At 47.4% G+C, this 13,769-nt stretch overlaps 1 protein-coding gene and 1 long non-coding RNA gene across 2 annotated transcripts in view; one reads left to right on the top strand and one right to left on the bottom strand.

Moving 5' to 3' along the window:
• The window catches only part of LOC309607948, a 208,849-nt gene that overhangs the window by 147,938 nt on the left and 47,142 nt on the right, over positions 1 to 13,769 (bottom strand). The window lies entirely within an intron of this gene.
• TRIM10 (tripartite motif containing 10) lies at positions 1,314 to 13,665 on the top strand. The gene is made up of 7 exons (XM_082347083.1): positions 1,314 to 1,797; positions 3,379 to 3,474; positions 4,331 to 4,561; positions 5,303 to 5,325; positions 5,640 to 5,779; positions 6,964 to 6,996; positions 8,227 to 13,665. Exons 1-7 carry the CDS (start codon positions 1,369 to 1,371, stop codon positions 8,766 to 8,768), a joined length of 1,494 nt encoding a protein of 497 aa, XP_082203209.1. The 5' UTR covers positions 1,314 to 1,368; the 3' UTR covers positions 8,769 to 13,665.

Raw genomic sequence — 13,769 nt, forward strand, 5'->3', positions numbered from 1 at the left:
ACAGCCATGGTTCTTCATCCACTCACCTTCATCTGTGGATAAAACCAAGGAAATCTCCTTCCATTCTTCCACTGGATGATCAGCACCCCACCGTGTTTTGCTCCCTTTCCACTCCAACTATTTTGTACATCACCTTCCCTCTGCCCCAAAGAGTGCAGCCCCTGGAGCTGCACTGTCCAGCACAAGAGCCTCCAACTGCATGCGGCTGCTGAGCATTGAGATGTGGCTGGTCCCGTATGTGTAAAATATGTCCCTTCTTAAAGACTTAAAACACCAAATAAAAAGGATGTAAAATGTCTCATGACTAATTTTTTCTACTGATTACATGTTGATACTATTTGGGGCTAAATAAAATATTAGTTAATTTCACTTTTTTACTTTTTAAAATATGGCTACTGAGAATCTTTTAATTGTACACGTGGCTCACATTGTATTTCTGTTGGACAGCACGGCTCTGAGACTCACAGATCTGAGTGTAAATTATGGCCTCCCACCTCCCTACCTGTGTGCCTTGAGCAAGCTAAGTAACCTGGCTGAGCCCAGCTAATATCTTAATAGCACCAACGTTACAGAGCAGACAGGAGGAATAAATAAGATCGTATGTTTAAATTGCTTATGTTAGCGTGAGGAATATGGCCATCGTAAATAAATGCTGGCTGTTTTTAGTTTTCTTTCTCCTCCCCCAGACAGAGTACATTCCAACCCCCTTGGAAGCCTATGGCAGGCCGGTTGGTGAAGTTGCTTGTGCCCTGTCTCACCACCCCTGCCCTGGGCACAACGCCTTATCTGGGTCCCCACACTCCCCTGGCTTGGCTGATACCTCCAATCTCCCTGGAGACAGCCGGTCATATTGCAGGGAGGCTGGGGTGGCATCACTGCTCTGTGACCCAGTCTCCCTCCTGCTCCCAAAAGAAGAACAGTCTCTTCCAACTGTGGATGGTTAAGATACGACCACTTTCCTTCTACTGCGGGTGTCTCTGGATGGACGGGAAGGAGCAGCAAGCCCCAGGTCATGGGCACCAGTCCGGAGAGTAACTGAGGTCATCTCCGGAATGCTGTGACCGCTTCTTCTGCCCCTCCTCTGCTATTTCTCTGTCTCTGCTGTTGGAGGGTGTGTGTCTGTTCCTTTGGGAGGGGGACAGCAGAACCCTGGCTGCCAGAGATGCAAGTGGGTCCCTTGCCCTGTGCACACACGTATGTGTGTGTGACCATGAGGGTGTCCCTGGGTATGGAAGATGCCCCTGTGTCTGGCCATGTGCACATGTAGGTGTGTGAGTGTGAGGTGTGTGTCCTCATTGTTCTCCCAGCCCTTCTCCCCAAGCTGAGCAGAGAGGGTGACCTTGAAGAGGCCACAAGCGCAGCAGCACTATGGCCTCGGCTGCCTCTGTGACCAGCCTGGCAGATGAGGTCAACTGCCCCATCTGCCAAGGGACCCTCAGGGAGCCAGTCACCATTGACTGTGGCCACAACTTCTGCCGCATCTGCCTCACCCACTACCTTGAGATCCCCAGCCCGGACCCCGAGGAGCCCCCAACCTGCCCACTCTGCAAGGAGCCTTTCCGCCCAGGGAGCTTCCGGCCCAATTGGCAGCTGGCCAGCGTGGTGGAGAACATTGAGCGTCTCAAGCTGGTGTCCCGGCTGGACATAGAAGAGGAGGACATCTGCCCCGAGCACGGGGAGAAAGTCTACTTCTTCTGCGAGGATGATGAGATGCAGCTGTGCGTGGTGTGCCGGGAGGCCTGGGAGCACCGTGCCCACACCGTGCGCTTCCTGGAGGACGCGGCTGGGCCCTACAGGGTAGGAAAGGGGAAACTGAGAGGTTCCCAGGGTGGGTCTGGGATTGGACTGGACTGAAAGAATCAGAGCAGAGTTGTGGATTATTTGGGCCACTCTGAAACTTAATTCCATCTCCCTGCTTCTGTGATTACCCAGGCAGTAGACCCAGGCATGGAAGATCATGTGTTTGTGTTTTAAGTATGTCCTATGTTGTTTACTTATGGCCAATACATAATAGTAGCTCAATAAATACATGTTGAATGAATGAGTCACCAAAACATGAACGTGTGTGTCTGAGCCATGGATCAGTCAGGTGTGTCTGAGGATGTCTGGGTTTGCACTCGAGGAAATGATTGCACAGGGTGTATGTGTATTGACGTCTGCATGTTTACCAGAGTGTGCAGTGTGTTTGGGGGGATCTGACTACTTGAGTGTGTATGTGTAACTGAGTGCTCGTGTTTGTAGGTAAATTAGTGTTTACATATATGCAGGTTGGGTAAATATATATGGTGTATAATTTTATCTGTCATTAAATGAGCGTGTGCTGGTTTTAGTTGTTTATGCATTGTGTTTTATTACAAGTGAGAATCTATGTATATGTGTCAATTAGTTAATTAGCATGTACTGTTAAGAGTTCTAAATATATTTTGCAATGTGCTTATATGGACATTTATGTGTGTATACCTGTTCTTTATTCTACAGCAAGCAATTTTTGCTGTTGTTGTTGTTGTTTGTTTGTTTTTTTGGGGGGGGGGTTGGCCACACCTTGCAGCATGCAAGATCTTAGTTCCCCAGCCAGGGATCGAACCTGTGCCCCCTGCAGTGGAAGCTTGAAGTCTTAACCACTGGACCATCAGGGAAGTCCCCTAGAGCAAGCAATTTTTAAAACAATTCATTGGTTATTTTTTGCATTATCCAAGTTTCTTGTTCCCTCCAAAATCATACCCAGAAAGTTGATTCCGTTTATAAGAGAGCTTGTTTGGATGTGTTCTGTTTGGGATATGTGAGAAAGTTGGGATAATTTCAAAGAAGGGCATATCAAGCTCAGGACAGATCCTAGATACCATTCATTAAAGGCAAAAGAAATTAGGGTGTTTAGCCTGAAGACAGGAAGGCTCAGGTGAGAACACAGAGTCATAGCTTATGATGGCACAGAGATAAAAGCGGAAAGCCCTAATCAAAATTCTTGGAGGACAAAACAAGAGGAAGAAGACCCAAAGAGAGTAAGCTGTCAAGGACCATAAAGGCCCAGGCTTTGTCAGCTAAGAGAACGACTCCTTCCCTTGGGTCATTCCATTCCTGGAGACAGAGATGACACGTCTTAACAAATCATTGTTTCCGTCTTAAATATTTTTTAAAAATTAATTGAAGTATAGTTGATTTACAATGTTGTGTTAGTTTCTAGAGTACAGCAAAGTGATTCATATTTTTCAGATTCTTTTCCATTATAGTTTATTACAAGATATTGAATTTAGTTCCCTGTTCTGTACAGTAGGTCCTTGTTGTTTATCTATTTTATATATAGTAGTTTGTATCTGCTAATCCCAAACTACTAATTTATCCCTCCCCCCATCTTAAATATTTTATGCTCCTTCTTCCCAGGAACAAATACAGAAGTGTCTTGAGTGTTTAAGAAAGGAGAGAGAGGAGATTCAAGGAATTCAGTCAAGAGAAAATCGAAGGATACAAGTCCTCCTGGTAAGTCATCATCCCTTCCCTGGTCCTCTTCCCTTCCTCAGGGTCCAGTGCCTTTCTGAAACCAAGGCAACATAGCATATAGGGCTCTGAAGTCATTCTGTATTTTTGTTTTATTATTTATTTATTTATTTATTTTTGGCTGCATTGGGTCTTCGTTGCTGCGCGTGCAGTCTTTGTCTAGTTGCGGCTAGCGGGGGCTACTCTTCGTTGTGGTGCGCGGGCTTCTCATTGTGGTGGCTTCTCTTGTTGCAGAGCATGGGCTCTAGGCTCATGGGCTTCAGTAGCTGTGGCACACAGGCTTCACTAGTTGTGGCTCACGGGCTCTAGAACGCAGGCTCAGTAGTTGTGGCGCACGGATCTTCCCGGAACAGGGCTTGAACCCTTGTCCCCTGCATTGGCAGGTGGATTCTTAACCACTGCGCCACCACGGAAGCCCCATTCTGAGTTTGAATCCTGACATGAATTAGCTCTATGACCTCAAGCAGCTCTCTATGCTCAGTTTATTTTTCTGTGAAGTGGAGATTAAAAATCCTCACTATCTCACTGAATTGCTACAAGGACAGTAATGTGCCTTAGTGCCCCGCAGATTGTTTGCACTTTGTAAATGGCAGGAGGTGGGGTGTCCTCACCACCTCCCCTACACCTCGTCCTGGAAATGGCATGGCAGGTGTAAAGGAAACTATGCCACGGTTCCAAGTCTATCTGGGGACCCGGGGAGTGGGGGGCTCTGACTTTACCACCAAACCTTGGAGAATGTGGATCTGGAGGGAGACGGGAGTGAATTAAGGAAAAAGAAGGAAAAGGAAGTGGAGGAAGAGGAGGAATAACTTCCTGCCCTCTCCTCCTGCCCCCTCAGACTCAGGTGGCCACCAAGAAACAAAAAGTGATTTCTGAGTTTGCACATCTGAGCCAGTTCCTGGAGGAACAGCAGAGCATCCTCTTAGCCCAGTTGGAGAGGCTGGATGGGGACATCTTAAAGCATCGGGATGAGTTTGATGTCCTGGTCACTGGGGAAATCTCCCGGTTTAGCACCCTCATCGAAGAACTGGAGGAGAAGAAGGAGAGGCCGGCAAGGGAGCTCCTGATGGTGAGATCTGAGCCCCGCCCCCGTCCACCTGTGCTCACCTATGATTTGTTGCATCTTTATCTGTCTAAGCCATCTCTTCTTCACTCACACATCCTTGTATCCCAAGTGGAAGATGGGTCACAGGACCAGAAGTTCTGAATTCTAAGAGTCCTTGCTTCCCCAAGAGCTCCCTGGTTGCTTTGCTCTCTGGTCTTGGTCTCTTCATCTTACCATCCATCAAAAAGGGGAGATACTTTGTTTATTTATCTCAAAAATACTTTATTTGTGAGGATCCAACAGTGAAATGCAAGTGAAAGTAGCACTCTGAAAAGCATCAAGTACTGTGCAAACAAATGTCAGGTGCTATTGCTGAGGCAAACTATTCTCTGTGTCACCACCCACCAGCCAGGAAGTTCTTCTTGTTCTGTTTCTCTTCCTCGCACTGGAGGAGAGATACTGGGGTCCCAATTAGGCATCAGAAAGGCAGCATGATTTAGGCGGACACGTTGGGGACTGAGCAGCTGGAGACCTTGGCATGGAACTTGCCTTTGCCTCTAAGGGGCAGGTCACTTCACTGTCTGGATCTTATAAAATAAAGGGGTTGGGATCTAAGATCCCTGAAGCCTCGTAAACCCCAAAACGCTGTGACTCCATGGATCTGGTGTCCTTTTTCTATCTAGGGCTGAGAATATGGTATTTTGTCTTTTCTTGTGGGAGGGAGAAATGGAAACTGAATCCCTGCTTTCTCTCTCTTTCTCCTAGGATATCAGAAGCACTCTAATAAGGTAAGATTTTCTCTTCTCTTTTCCCACATACATAAACATACACGCACCACATGCCTGGTTATTACCACACAAATATACATTCTCACATTAAGGATAACAACTCACATGTGAACCTTCACGTACTCAAACGCATTCCCATGTACAGCTAGCTGTAGATACACATCCCTGCGTGACACTGCCCAAGAGGGGCAGTGCGGGGAGGGAGTGGGTCCATCCCAGAGGAATCATGTCTGTCTGTGGGAACTGGCACCTCCAAGACAATTAGAAGGCGACCAGCTGGGTCTGGAGGCATCATTAAGAAGGATAATTCCCAGACCCCGCCATTTCTGTGCCCCTAGATGTGAAACCAGAAGGTGTCGGAAACCAGAGGCTGTATCCCCTGAGCTGGGCCAGAGGATTCGGGACTTCCCCCAGCAGGCCCTCCCGCTGCGGAAGGAGATGAAGATGTTTCTGGGTAAGAGGACCCCACGAAGCACAGGTGGCTGTGAAGCCTGGGTTTAGGAATGGCCTCCATGCCCCGCTGCCTGACGTTTGTGTGACCTTTGACAAGGCTTGCACCCTCCCAGTGCCTTGGTTTCCTTATTTGCAGATCTTTATAAAATCTGCTTATCTGTGACAATGAAGTGAGATAATAAAGGTGAGGATTTCCGGGAAAAAAATGTAACTGGTTTGAAAAATAATGAAACAAATAGATCTAATCGCTTGTCATGAAGTGATATATAAGATAGTGATTAACAAAATCTGTCATTGTCAATAATTTTAAAAATCCACAGGGACACTTGTAATACATGGTAAGTTTTTGATGATGAACATTGTTAATTAATAACCAGCAAGGGTATTTCTCTGTGCCCTGTGGTAGCTGACTTCCCTCCCTCCTCTTTTCCTTGGCTTCCCTGCCCCTGTTAGTTTGGTCCTCAGAGTTGCATTGCCCCTGTGGGGACCATGACCCCCTTTTCCGGGATAGGGAGTGGTGGTAGGAGAGGGTGTGGAAGGTTTGAAATGAGAGTCAGGAATGTGGTTCGTCGCCAACACTTCCCCCTCTTCCTACATGACATCACGAATGATGCCACCTAGTTCTAAATGACCCACCCACAAAAATGTCACCTTAGAAGAGCTTTCCCCCAAGTCCACTTCCTACAAGTAAATGGGCTGGCAGTGAAGGAAATTTTACTCTAATCAAAGGCTGACCTTTGACTATCCCCCAAATTATTTCCAAGCAGAATGAGAAATAAATTAACCCACTTATCTGTTCATTAAGTAGATGTTTCTTGAGCATTTACTGTGTCCTAGGCTCCGTGCAAGGCACTGAAGGTACACATGGTCGCTGCCTGCTCAGAGCTAGGCAGTGCGGCTCAAAGCGGGGCTCCCAGCCGACAGCATCAACATCCCCTGGTAACTTGCCAGAAATGCGAATCTCAGCCCCACCCCGGGCCACCTGAATCAAAAACACGTGTGTTTTAGCAAGTGTTCTGGGGACTCTGATGCAAGTTCAAGTTCAGAACCACTGGTCTAGAGGATTCCAGCTTCCATTCCTCTCTTTGTCCCTTCCCTTTTGGGGCCTCAGTTTCCTCATCATTAAATGTTCTATGGTTTGGTAAGACTAATGACATCGCATCCTGTTTTATTTCCTCTTTACAGAAAAACTCTGCTTTGAGTTGGATTATGAGCCAGGTAAGCAGCCTATGTCAGGATGGGAGGGAGTGAGGAATCTAATCTTGAAAAAGACAGACAAGTTTGCAGGGTTCTACACTGGGCACTGTAATAGTCAAATACATATATATCACATATATAAATGTACATATACACATAACGTCACACGTGACACTGATATGTATCACTGCCCATGTAATGCTTGCGGGAGAACCATGAAGAAGGGACAGGCACACACACATACCACATCCCTGGCAGGAAGCTTATGTTCTGATCTGCACGTGATGATGGGATAGAAAGATTAAATCAGAATGGGACAAGGTCTATCGGGAAGGGCTTCCTGGATGAGCGGAATTTGATCTGGGTTTAGAATCACATTCTTAGAATTGTCAGGACCCCCTACTCTTTCTCAGGTGTTATTATATTTCATAGATGATAGGAGTGCAGCCTGTAGGTGGGAAAGGAATGAAGAATGGACCCCACTCAAGGGCACTGTTCCCAGTCTATCAGCCTTAGACCCTGGGAAGTCACAGAGCTCTTGGCAGGGACTCCTAACTCATGGACATATCTGAATTTATGAATTTGTCCCAATTTATGGATACTAAAAGTAACACTATGCACGGGTCTGCAGAAGTTTTTGTTGTTAAAAAGTGATCCTCAGACTCTGCCTGATTTTAGAATTACCGAGGCAGAACGAATAACCCGTGGGTGAGTCAGAGAGCCTGGGGGGAGTGAAGACTGTGTAAATGAGTCATAAGTGCCCAGGGAGTGATCATGAAGTTTGGACTGAGGGGAGAATGTTTCCACCCTCCAAGATACAGGAGGCGGAGGACGTGATGTGTCAGCAGCAGGAGGAGATCAGAGCAGGCATGCACAGCTTTGGGAGTCAGCCAGTTTGCAGGGAGCAGAAGTGCTTTCCAGGGGATGGCACAGAACCAGATGAGAGCCCGGATGTCCGAACTAACGTACTAACCAACTAACTAACGCATCCTCTGAAGCAGGCATTAACAAGCACAGGAATCAGTTGCAGATCTTGCTAAAATGCAGATTCCATCTCAGGTGGTTTGGGGTGGAACCTGAGAGTCTGTTACTAACAAGTTCCCAGGTGATACCCATGCTGCCGGTCTTTGTAGGCACTATATATGTTGTTGGTAGTAACGCTAACGCGGGTGCCAAGGGGAGTGTTTAGGCCTTTCCTGAAGGTGATAGCATGTCTGCTGACATCTGTGGCCCTTTTGCTTTTCCCCACAGCTCACATCTCTCTAGACCCCTGGACTTCCCACCCGAAGCTCCTCTTGTCTGAGGACCACCAGCAGGCTCGCTTCTCCTATAAATGGCAGAAGTCACCAGACAGCCCCCAGCGTTTCGACCGGGCCACCTGTGTCCTGGCCCATGGTGGCTTCACTGGGGGGAGACACACGTGGGTGGTGAGTGTGGACTTGGCTCCCGGGGGCAGCTGCACCCTGGGTGTGGTCAGTAAGGACATCCGGCGGAAGGGGGAGCTTCGGCTGCGGCCAGAGGAGGGGGTGTGGGCGGTGAGGCTGGCTTGGGGCTTCGTCTCGGCCCTGGGCTCCTTCCCCACCCGCCTGGCCCTGGAGGAGCAGCCCCAGCAGGTGCGGGTGTCTGTCGACTACGAGGTGGGCTGGGTGACCTTTGCCAATGCCGTCACGCAGGAACCCATCTACACCTTCACTGCCTCCTTCACCCAGAAGATCTTTCCCTTCTTTGGGCTCTGGGGACGAGGGTCCAAGTTCTCCCTGAGCTCCCAAGAGGGTGCAGCTACCCTCCCCTAAGCACAGGGTCCAAAGAGAGGACCCAAGGACTTGACCCTGGCTGGGTCGCCTGTAAGATTCAGAACAGTAGTTACTCCTTTAGATGATGTGATAGAGTCAGGACTTTGGCAAGGGACAGGTGGGATGACCTTCAGTCTGTTGATCAAGCCCTTTCCTCAATGCCCAGTGGATGGGACTCAGACCACTGCCAGCCATCCTCACCACCATCCCCACCAGGCACAGAAGTAGCTGTGTAGAGGAAGGAATACTGGATTTGGGGCCAGAAGACTTGGGTTCTAGATCCAGCCTTGTAATCAACTAATTATATGATCTTAAACTAGGCATCTCACCTCTCTTCATCTTGTTTTCTCCCCCCAAAATATTAGAGTTCATTTACTCATATCCTTAAGAAATATTTATTGTGTGCTAATTATGAGCCAAGCAGTATGGTAGCCACTGGTGATATGAAAAGAAAAAGAAAAAAAATTTTGTCCTGTATCTAAAGGAGCTTAAGAGAAGAGACAGAGACATAAGGAGGAAATGACAGCACAGTGTGATGGGTACTGTGATAGGGGTCTGACCTGGATACTAGGGAAGCCAAGAGGAGGGGCATAACCCATCTTGGAGGTAACAGGAGGTGAGTTGGAGATGGCTTTCTGGAAAGGATGAGTCTAAAAGATGAGTATAGTGAATGATGAAAAGAGGGGAATAAGCCTCTTAAGGAGAAGGGACAGCAGAGAACTAGCTGGATGATCTGTGACCCCTGGGACACTGGGTCACCTCCACTGTCCTCACAAACAGATGTGCTGCCACCCCCACTCCTGACACCACTCAGTGCCTCCTTCTGGCTGAGATGAAAATGCAGGGCCTTGGTGGGAGGGGCACAGGGGAAGAATCGCCATAAGCCACAACCCAAGGACCACACTCAACCCCTGGGGAAAAGCGTCTTCCTGATCACCACCTGAGGTTGAGAAGTGAGACGAAAGGAATGAGATGGTGGAAAGGACTGAGTCTCAAATAGCTCAGCTGTGGGAGCAGAAATAGCACCATCGTAAGCTCTGTGCTGGGTAAAGAATCCCAGGTGGAGGCAGGGGGTGAACTGCATGACCTGTGGCTTTTAGCCCAAAGCATTGGGACTGCTCTAGGGCTGGGCAGGAAGTGCCATCTGAGGGATGGGGCAGAAGAAGGGAGAGAATTAGGGATTTGTAGAAGATGTGTGGATTTGGGTGGTGAGCCGCAGGGGAGCAGGCCACATTGGCAGAAGCTGTGGCCACGGGTGGTGTGAAGAAGCTGATTATCCGTGACTCCAGAAATCCGCCTGCCTGGTGTGATTCTGGGACAGGAACAAGCACTAACACGTGGCTGCCTAGAATTTGTAAAATGACTACCCGCGTCCCAAGGAATTTAAAATCCTATGCATAATAAAAGCATTGTCGTAACATATTTTATTTTCTAGTTCTTATTGGAGGTGTCATTTATTCTGCTTAAACATACCCTTTACTGTCAATCTTTTTAATACTATGTCTGTTGAATCTGCTTGGATGTAAACTAAAATGTTCTATCATCTCCCCACTGAGGTCCCTGGGAGGAGCGAACCATCCAGGTGCAACCTCTAAGGGGGTGAGCACAATGTTTTGAGGCCCAGGGTTCGAGGTCACCCCAAAAGTTCTGTTGTTCATCCTCAGTTTAGCAGGTAGAAAAGACGTGGAGACCAGGAGCCAAGGATCGGAGGGAGGTTCAATTGCTTTCCCTGGGAGTGTTCAGTATTTCATATAAAACGTATATTTAAAAAAAAGACACACACAAGTCCCTAAATAATGCTAAAACATACCCCAAGCCCCCAGACTTGGGATTCCAACAAAGAGTAGATTGTATTTTTCTGTTGATTTTTCGTAGGTTTTAGCTGGGTCTTTTTAAATGACTATTAGCCTCTAGGGTATATATGTATGAAGATCCTGGCCTGTTGGAGGACTTTACATGTATTATGTCATTTAATCTTGGTAACCCCACCAGGTAGCTCCTATTATTATCCACATTTTCAAGTTAAAAAGCTGAGGTCAGGTGGATTTGGGTTACTTCCTCAGCCAGATCAGGCAGCCAGGATTTTGATCCATGTCGGACTTAAAAGAGTTCTTAACTACTGTGCTGCCTTGTTCAGAAATGTGTGCCTTGGTGTGAATATTTTACTGCTGGACACACTTCCCATGAGGGGTTTGGATTCAGGAAAAAAATTTATATTTCTTACACTGAGAAGTAAAACTGCTAGTGAGTGAAAATATTCACGTTGGTCTATCAGCACTTGCTCCCCTCCCAGGGTAATTTTACTTGAAATTCACTTGTTTGGATTGTGGACTCAGCGCAGAGGAAGTGGATAGATCCCAAAACATGATGACTTCAAGATAAGGCAGCTCCGTGAGCCTCCATGCTCTGCTTGTCATAGAGTCTGAACTCGGGGTTCCCTCCCCCAGGGAAGTGCTGGAGTCCAGAGCCCCAAGCTCCCAGTCGTCCTCTCCAAGACTCCAAAGGAAACGTGCACACTTGTTGGGACATCTACAAGTTTACCTGACTTTTTCACAACTTACACTGTAGCAGCTTCTTCTACTACAGGGAATGGAGACTCACTCAAGTTAGTTCAAATATTAAGAAAGTTTATAAGATCGGACATGCAAATAAGGAAAATGGGATTTTTCCACTGTTAGCCAAGCCTTGTGGGAAGCTCTGGTGGGGTGGTGGGAGTGGTGAGAGATACAAGTAGTTCCCAAAGGAAGAACTGGAGATTTAAAAATGCTAATAATAATAATCAACACATAGAGAGTTCACTCTGGCCAGTCACTGGAGTAAATATTATTTTATATATTAACTGATTTAATCCTCACAACAACCCTATGAGGTAGGTATTATTATTAATAGCCCTGTTTTGTTTTTTAACAGCCCCGTTTTATACATCAGAGAAGTGAGATGTATGGAGGTTGGGTAACTGGTCCCACATGAGCAGCTAGTAAATAGCACAGCGATAATACACATTAGACACTAGACATTAGACAGATGGTTTGGCTCCCAAGTCTGTGCTCATGACCATTAAGTCATACTGCCTCTGTACATCCAAGAATGGTGGGAAGGGGACTTGAGGGCCAAGGCAGCTTAGAGACTGGACTAGCCTGTGGCCACTGGGCAACGTGGTCAATGACACTTGCTCCAGGACACAGTCACGTGTGCGGCTCTGATCCCCTATGTTGCTGCTCTTCCTGCCAACCAATGATGCCTTCATCATAGATCCATTTTGAATTTCTTAGAGAACCTAATTATCATTGTCTCTCTTTGATAAGACCTTTCTCGGCAGGCCACCTTATAGGCGCCGTTGGCCAACAATCTGCTGGTCAGATGCCCACCCGGCCTAATCATCCGCAGTCACATCAGAAGAGGACAGAGGGCCTGGCAGGCACCTGCAGGGTAACTGACTCTCCAGTGGAGACAGACCCTTGGAGCTTGTCAGTCTCCTCCCAGTGCTGGTAGGATGCTTCTGGACAAATTCTCTGTTTGACGTTAACCACAGCTAGGACACGGGAATTGTTAGCTGTCACATCCAGGGGTGCTCTTTCCTTGGCTAATGTCTTATTCTTAGATTCGGGGTCTCACGTTTCTCTGAGACATACAGCTTCCTGCCTAGTAACTATATCCTTCTTCTTCTGAACATCCACACTAGGCTCTTTCTCCTTCTCCTCCCTTAACCCCCCAACTTCCTGCCCCCAATCCATCTGGCAACAAGAGTCCAGACTGGTTTTCCTTAAACACCACTTGTTCCTTTCACTCCTGACTCAAAACCCTTTGGTGACTGCCTATGTTTCGGTGTCACTCATCTAATCCTCTGCTTGACTTCTGGTCTTCCCCATTCCCGAATATTCCAGACTAACTGGGTCAGTCTTTTCGTACTCCTACAAACGTGCTGAGACTTTTTCCCACCTCCGCGCTTTCATCCGTGGAGCTGTCCTGACCTGGATACTCTCCACCTTTCTCTCCTGCCTGTCCAATTCCACCCCCATGAAGCCAACCCCGACTTTGCCAGCCTCACTCGTGTCTCTCCTCTGAATCCCCACTGCCCTTAGCAACTAAGACACTTAATAACCCATCACACACTCTCTTGTTATTCCATCTGTGTTTATTCTGGTTCCATAGCTAGATTATAAGCTTTTGGCTGGAGACGTAGAATAAGAAGATGGAATTAACACATTTAAATGTTTCCAATGTGTTAGGCACTGCAGCAGGCATATATAATAACATTTAATTCTTACAACAATCCCAGGCCATGAGTACCATTATCCTCATTTTAGAGGGGGTAGGACTGAGGTGCAGAGAGGCTAAGTAACTTGTACAGGGTTACAGAGGTATTAGGTGTCAGGACTGGGATTGAACTCAAGTCTGACTTGTGAGTTTTTACTCTTTACACCACAATGCAGTATCTCCTTGTAGCCATGTTTTATTCTTTGTATCCTTCAGTGCCAAGTATACTATTGACTATTTCTGCAAGGGCTCAGTAATACTAGTTAAAGGTCCCCTTTGTTAATCATGGAGCATCAAGAAGGGCCCTTAGGACTTCCCTGGTGGCGCAGTGGTTAAGAATCTGCCTGCCAATGCAGGGGACACGGGTTCGAGCCTGGGTCCGGGAAGATCCCACATGCTGCGGAGCAGCTAAGCCCATGCGCCACAACTACTGAGCCTGCGCTCTAGAGCCTGAGAACCACAACTACTGAAGCCCGCGTGCCTAGAGCCCGTGCTCTGCAACAAGAGAAGCCACCGCAATGAGAAGCCCGTGCACCACAACGAAAAGTAGCCCCCACTTGACACAACTAGAGAAAGCCCGCGTGCAACAACGAAGACCCAATGTAACCATAAATAAATAAATTTATAAAAAAAGAAAAAAGAAGGGCCCTTATACGTTCTATTAATTTATTCACGCATCCACTTAATAAATTTCACTGGACACCAACTATGAGCCCGGCGCTGTCCTAAACCCTGGGGACACAA

The sequence above is a fragment of the Balaenoptera borealis genome (assembly GCF_965194805.1).
Source record: "Balaenoptera borealis genome assembly, chromosome: 12".
NCBI classification, from domain to species: Eukaryota; Metazoa; Chordata; class Mammalia; order Artiodactyla; family Balaenopteridae; genus Balaenoptera; species Balaenoptera borealis.